The 6,782-nt window shown below is 43.6% G+C and overlaps 1 protein-coding gene across 2 annotated transcripts; it reads left to right on the top strand.

The window, feature by feature from the left end:
* Positions 1-1,742: 1,742 nt before the first annotated feature.
* On the top strand, positions 1,743-6,049 carry LOC117190017 (putative homeodomain transcription factor). 2 transcript variants are annotated; one of them, XM_033395110.1, is made up of 8 exons: positions 1,743-1,983; positions 2,808-2,869; positions 2,953-3,092; positions 3,160-3,649; positions 3,715-4,661; positions 4,735-4,913; positions 4,971-5,327; positions 5,392-6,049. In XM_033395110.1, the coding sequence occupies exons 2-8, from the start codon at positions 2,844-2,846 to the stop codon at positions 5,875-5,877; spliced, it is 2,625 nt and encodes an 874-aa protein (XP_033251001.1). In that variant the 5' UTR covers positions 1,743-1,983; positions 2,808-2,843; the 3' UTR covers positions 5,878-6,049. The 2 variants fall into 2 exon arrangements, with proteins under 2 accessions (XP_033251001.1, XP_033251000.1); XM_033395109.1 differs by lacking the exon at positions 1,743-1,983 and adding an exon at positions 2,619-2,689.
* The last annotated feature ends 733 nt before the right edge of the window (positions 6,050-6,782 follow it).

Raw genomic sequence — 6,782 nt, 5'->3', positions numbered from 1 at the left:
ATATATATAGGGTATATATGAGAAAAATTGGATTATATATGTATATTTTTTTCTTGCTCTTCTATTAAATGAACGTTTTCCGCGGACTGTACTCTATTGGTTTTCAGATTTTGTTCCACTCCGTGCAGAGGTCCGCTCGCAACTGAAAGTGTTTTGGTGAAAATTCGGTGCCATTCAAGAGGCCTTGCCAAAGCTTTAGGGATATACTGTTTTGGCCTGGTGCAGCTTTTTCCTCCGTCTCCCCTCAAAATAGCTTTCGGAATGAGCGAGGGAGCGACAAATTGGCCGCTGCATGATCGTGTGAGAAATGTGGTGAAATTTTCAGAGAGGCGAGAGTTTTCCCGACAATTCCCTTTTGAACTGCATTTCTTTGTTTATGCATTTCGGCTCTTATATATAAATATATAAATATAGATGTGCTGTGCTCGGTGGTCTTTGCGAAGTGTGGAATGAAAACAAATACGACTAATTATGAGCACAGCCAGGACCATTTGGGTAATAGAAGAATTGAATCTTATGTCCATATATGAAGTGAAGGAAATAGTAGCGCACTTAGCATTTAGCTTAAAATGTGGCAGCCAGTAGTTTATATTGCTGATTTTCAATTGCCGTTAGAAACTATCGATATGAGCGGTCTGCTGACTGAGGTATTTTTTAGTACATTTTTTTGTGGACTGTTCACAATTGGTAGCAATCTTGAGCAACAAATACACTTTTACAGTCGAACTTCGATATAGCGAAACCAACAAAAAGTTCGCTATAAGCAAAGTATTGTATTGTATAGTCTTTGCTATAAGTTAAGGGAAGTAAATATATTTTTTGTATATATACAACCATCCTAAACCATCAACCATCAACACGAAATACGCTAATATAAAAACTTCGTTGTAAGTTCGTAATAGAGAAGTTCGAATGTACATATATATACACTATTCTGAATATTTTGACGCCGAAATTTAGTTAAAAACATATTTACGGTATATCGGTATATAATGGTATGTATCATCAATTTCGTCAATCTGTTAAATTTTATTTTTAAAGTCATATTAAAGAACATAGGGTGTATAGACTTCGATGCGCAGATAATTTACACCTGCATCATTTCTACCATTGCATTCACATCCATGTCACTCATTCACTTTCAAACATTTCCATTTTATCGCGCTGCTCTAGAGATAGCCATTCTCTTTCAGTGTAGTTCTGATTTTCGTGGCTTTTTTTAAGCAAAGAGGAAGAATATGCAAGAATTGTATGTAAAGAAGAAAGATAGGATTGACTTCCAAGAGGAGTTTACAAACAACATTATTTTCCGCGGTTGTAATCAAGTTATTATTCCTGTTTAAATAAAGGCGGCTTGTGCGGGTGAAGTTCGGTTTTTCATCGTTATATTTATGGTACATTTTGAAAGTGAGACGGTATTTTTATGGGGTCAGATGCTAATAGTGCAACGAAGAAATGAGTAGTAATTTTGAATGGTATATAGAAAAGGGTATGGAAAACACGAAAAAACAGCCAATCAAAATGGCAAGGTTCGTACGAACCTCACCTCGGTCTGTAAGGACAAGGCATATTAGGCAAAAGGGGTGGATTTTACCTGCATGGGTTGGCTTTTCTGGGCCGTTTTGCCTCTTCTCCATACCCTCTGTTTCCTACCATTATGTAGCAGATGTGTAGCAAATGTGTAGATACCGTGCAGTTCTGCTGTTTCGGGTCGTGTACAAACCAACAATATTGTTACAACTACAACTAACACTACAAGTTCAACACCTTGTCGGAGACAAAAACAACCATTTTCGGCCCAAATGCAAATACAAATCGCTCTTGCAGCGGCTGCAGTGCATTCAAAATTATCAGTAAATTAGCAATAGTGGAAAAGTTTTGGTTAAACCGTCTCGCCATTGAATTGAAAGTGTCAAAGAACCAACATAAACGGAGCCCGCGCCCCGTGTATAAAAATCGATCACAGACTCTGTTCAACTTAAGGTAAAGGGGAAAATCATGAATTAAAGCCAGAATGCGGAGGTATTCCTTCCTACATGAAGTGTTCTTTGAATCGACGCGAATAGATATTGGTTCACCTTGAACATAGCATTGCTGAAGGGGCCAGTCAAACATATAGAAGCATACGCTTACCTGTGTGCATGTGTATGTATAAACATCACGCCCACTCGGTCGCCACCGCAAGACGACAACAGCTGTTCGGGCGTCTGAAAATGTTTACTAGTTTCCGCTAGTTTCCGAAATATAATATTTGAATGTCTTGAATGTGAACACCGACACAGACCATAACAATTTATGGCGCAGTTGTTGTTTCAGCGCGAACCCCTTATCGCGCTTATACCGCTTCTGAAAGCGGGTGGTGGGTGGTGTGGTTGGTGGGCCTGCACTGTGGGCTGTGGCAAGGCGAAGGTGAAAGTCACCAGCTGATATCAGTTAACGGCTAATGGACGGACGGACGGGACCGAAAACCCGTTATGTATAGCAGCTGTTTGGTATCATTTCCATTTAATCGGACAGAAAAGTCCGAACCATTGCAGCTTTGTCCACTCTTCACACATTAATTCGTCGCAGCAAAAGCGATCCTCAAGAGTTGGCGGCGTATCCCAGTCGTGCTCCGATTTTGTAGTGGTTGCTGTGACGCCTCATGTCCGCTCTCCGCCTTTGTGCTGCTTTTGTTCACTTAATGATTGTAGGGTCTCGACTCTTGTAAATTAGACACGTTCTCGCAATTGGTGAAATCAGTGCGAGCTAAGTTCCAGAAAGTTGTAATTGAACGTTTCATTGTCGTCTCTCGTGTTGGATTTCAGGGTGCACGACAACTTGACGGCTTTTATGTGATTACTATGAAATTGGATGAAATTGTTGGATGGTAAGTGATTGCACAATTGTCAATCATCTTATATACATATATATGTATACTCGTATATTAAATTCGTGTTTCTGTCTGCCTAGGTACCAGAAAAAAATCGGCACCTATGACAAGCAAGAATGGGAGAAAACAGTCGAGCAGCGTATTTTAGATGGCTTCAATAATGTCAACCTGAAGAACACCAAGCTCAAGACAGAACTGATTGATGTGGACCTAGTGCGAGGTGGGTTCTCCCTATATTATTCATTATTCTATCCATACGAAATGTTAATTTGTCGCTTGGTCGATAGGTTCCACCTTTCCAAAGGCAAAGCCAAAGCAATCGCTGCTCACTGTCATTCGCTTGGCCATTTTGCGTTACCTGCTGCTCCCGCTGTATGCACAATGGTGGGTCAGGCAGACCACGCCCAATGCCTTTGGCTTCATTCTGGTGCTGTACCTCACCCAACTGATGAACTGGGCCATCTACATCCTGCATAGCAATCGCATTGTGCCACTGACCAGCGACCTGCAGAGTAATGCCACTCTGTATGGCGAACCAGATACCGATAAGCAGCAGGCGGAGGAGCATGACGACATGCTCAGCGCCCTGCTCATACCCTGCGCCCTCAGTCTGATGATTAGCCTGATACACTCGCAGATCGTGGCCACCAACAACGCGGCAACTGGTGGCGGTAATGGGGCCGCCAAAAACAAACTACGTCGCTTCTCCATTTCCAACTTTAACGAGAAGTCAACAGCAAGGGAGCCGCGTCTGCGGCGCAGGAAGAAGTATGTGCGGTGAGTAGGGGTCTGGTCTCAGAATATGTGCTCCAGAGATCATAAGCTCATGCATTCTCCTGCAGTATACGCCAGCCCGAACCGGATTTATCTCATCCCAGTAGCAACACGTCTCTTCCAACGCGACGCACAACAACCAGTGCCCCAGAAGTGCTCTCAAAACCGCCCACACCAATCAGCAGCGCTCCTGCACAACAACCTGATCTGCCAGCCAACGCCACCGCCAGCCCACCTTCCGTTGACACCAAGCAAAGCAGCAAAGAGGAGACGTTTCCCAGCACAACTGTCGTTACCACGCATCGCCAAGCACAGGAGACAGTTGACAGCACTACGCGCACCGAACCTATATATGATCTCAGAAGGCACGAAGGCGGACCTGTGCCTGAAAGTCCCAAGAAGCGCAACGTCAATTGGCACACGCCCATTCAGATCTATGCCACCTACGACCAGACAGAGCAGCCCTCATCGAGCAAGGCCAGCAGAGAGGCTGACAAAGAGAGCGGCGTGGAAACACTGCAGCCCACTCACAAAACACGTCGCAGTCTGGGCGAGGATGATGGCTTTGAGAGCTTGAATGGAAAAAGTTCCAGCGGCGAGGACAATAACCACTCGCCCTTGCCCAATGCAGGAGTGCCAGCCGCAGCAGTGGTTTCTGTCCAAGCCAGTCAGTTGCGTCTGCGGCTAAATGTGGCAAATAGCAGTGCGAGCAATGTGCCAGCAGCACCCGAGAAGAAATCGCAATCTCGGGGAAACGAGTCCACCAGCAGTGGCGCTGACTCTGATAATTGCGATGATGCGGATCTAATATCGAGTCCTGCATCGGCCTGCAACCAAGAGTGCACCACATCGGCCACAGATTGGCTGGGAGTGACCACGAACAGTGAGGATTGCAGCTATACCTCAGATATGGATCATTCGGATGCTGGATTCAAGCCAGGCAGCGATGAGGACCCAGCCGAGCTAGACATTACACCAACAACCATTCTGAATCCCCATAACAGCATGGATCGCAGTGAGTAGATGTCCAATTATGTCTAGGAGTCCACAGTCATCTGTATATCTATGTATCTTCTTCCCGGTCTCAGTAAGCTGTACCATTTGGGATCAGCGTGATGCGAAGAAAGCCCAGCTTTCTGTCCTTGAGATAGCCTCGTGCATAATTGAACGCGTGGACTCTATGGGCGAGACGAATGACTACATTTACATAGGAGTTGTATTTTCCTTTCTACTCACCATGATCCCAACCTTTTGCAGGCTCTGTGTGGTAAGATCTGAGTATGTGTGTTTCGCAGGTGTGTTTCAATTCTTCAGTCCCTTGCAGATCACTCTTGGGAGCGATGCGGAAAAGGCCAGCGAGATAAGCTACATTTACATACCCCAGTTGCTGTGGGAAAAGTCATCGTCCTCATTCTTTACTCTCCTAGGGTTTGCCTTTGGCGAGGCTAAATGGGAGCGCACGGTGCTGGCCCTGGGCTTCATCCAGCGGCTCAGCCTGACTCTCATCCTGTTTATCATATTTGCCGTGGCGGAGCGCACTTTCAAGCAGCGTTTTCTGTACGCCAAACTGTTCTCGCACCTAACATCATCGCGAAGAGCACGCAAATCGAATTTGCCGCACTTTCGCTTGAACAAGGTGCGCAATATCAAGACCTGGTTGAGCGTACGATCCTATCTAAAGGTGCGTAATCATGCTATTTTATTTAACACAAGTTCTTTTGACTAGTTCTGTAAATCTCCTGTAGAAACGTGGTCCGCAGCGGTCGGTTGATATTATTGTATCTGCCGCATTTATCGTGACCTTGTTACTGCTCGCCTTTCTCAGTGTTGAGTGGCTGAAGGACTCGGTTCACCTGCACACTCACCTGACGCTGGAGGCCCTGATTTGGTCGATTACGATTGGAATCTACTTGCTGCGCTTCATGACACTGGGACAAAAGATTCAGCACAAGTATCGCAGCGTGTCGGTGCTGATAACCGAGCAAATCAATTTGTATCTGCAAATCGAACAAAAGCCAAAAAAGAAGGATGAATTAATGGTATCGAACAGCGTTCTCAAGCTGGCTGCCGATCTATTAAAGGAACTCGAAACGCCATTCAAGATCTCTGGCCTCAGTGCCAACCCATATCTATTCACAACCATCAAGGTAGTCATATTGTCGGCACTCTCGGGCGTTCTGAGTGAGGTCTTGGGCTTCAAGTTGAAATTATACAAAATCAAAATAAAGTAAAGTAAAGACCGAGCTGGCAGGGATGGCACATGGAATATACCCATGGCATGGCGCAGATCGATCATATTTTTGTAGTACAATTTATTTCGAGACGCTTTGAGAAAATCTAAAATTAAATACATGTCTCCATCTAGAGTAGTTTAATGAATAAACTTAAGTAAGCCAATGTTTATGTTTGTCGTGTGATTGTTCTACTATTGACTACGTAAACCAATATACATTATATACTTACCATAATAATTATATACTTGCACAATCACAATTTGTGATTCACAAATCGTCAGTTAACTGAAATTGTGTAATGAATCCGCACTGACGTTCATAGAACTTGTAGCATAAATGTTATGCACGTTTCGTAACATCCTGAATACTATCTTAGAAAATCTCAAGTTCGAATCCCAAAATATTAATAAATATATTATTCAAGTTAAAAACATAATCTTTTGAATCTAACGGACCTTTTGAGATCTCTTGGCATTGGAGCTGCTAACGCCCGGCGGAGTAGTGCTGCCAACCTCTCGTTATTTCTGCGATCGCACAGCTGGTGGTGTTGCTATCGTTATCATATACCGCCCACGCATAGTCGATACTGACGTAACATCAACCAACCGCACTTCTGCAGCATTTTTCTGTAGTTTTTAGTTTTCCTATTCCAATAAATTATTGTGCAAAATGCTTTTTTTTTTTTTTTTTCATGTGGAAAATTTGTATTTTATTGTAAACAAGTTTACTGCTACCTTTCGTGGCAACTTAATCTAGTTTTACATTTAAGGGGAAAAACAATTGATCACAGGAGATACATACTTAAACTTAATGTTACATATATGGAGTAGGTACATACATTATTTAGAATATTTACAAAAAGTTAATGAGATGTTATAGGAGGGATCTAGTAGGGAGATCCA

This window comes from Drosophila miranda (genome assembly GCF_003369915.1).
Source record: "Drosophila miranda strain MSH22 chromosome Y unlocalized genomic scaffold, D.miranda_PacBio2.1 Contig_Y1_pilon, whole genome shotgun sequence".
Lineage (NCBI taxonomy): Eukaryota > Metazoa > Arthropoda > Insecta > Diptera > Drosophilidae > Drosophila > Drosophila miranda.
The sequence above is the reverse complement of the archived record's forward strand: the minus strand, read 5'-3'. Positions and strand labels throughout refer to the sequence as shown.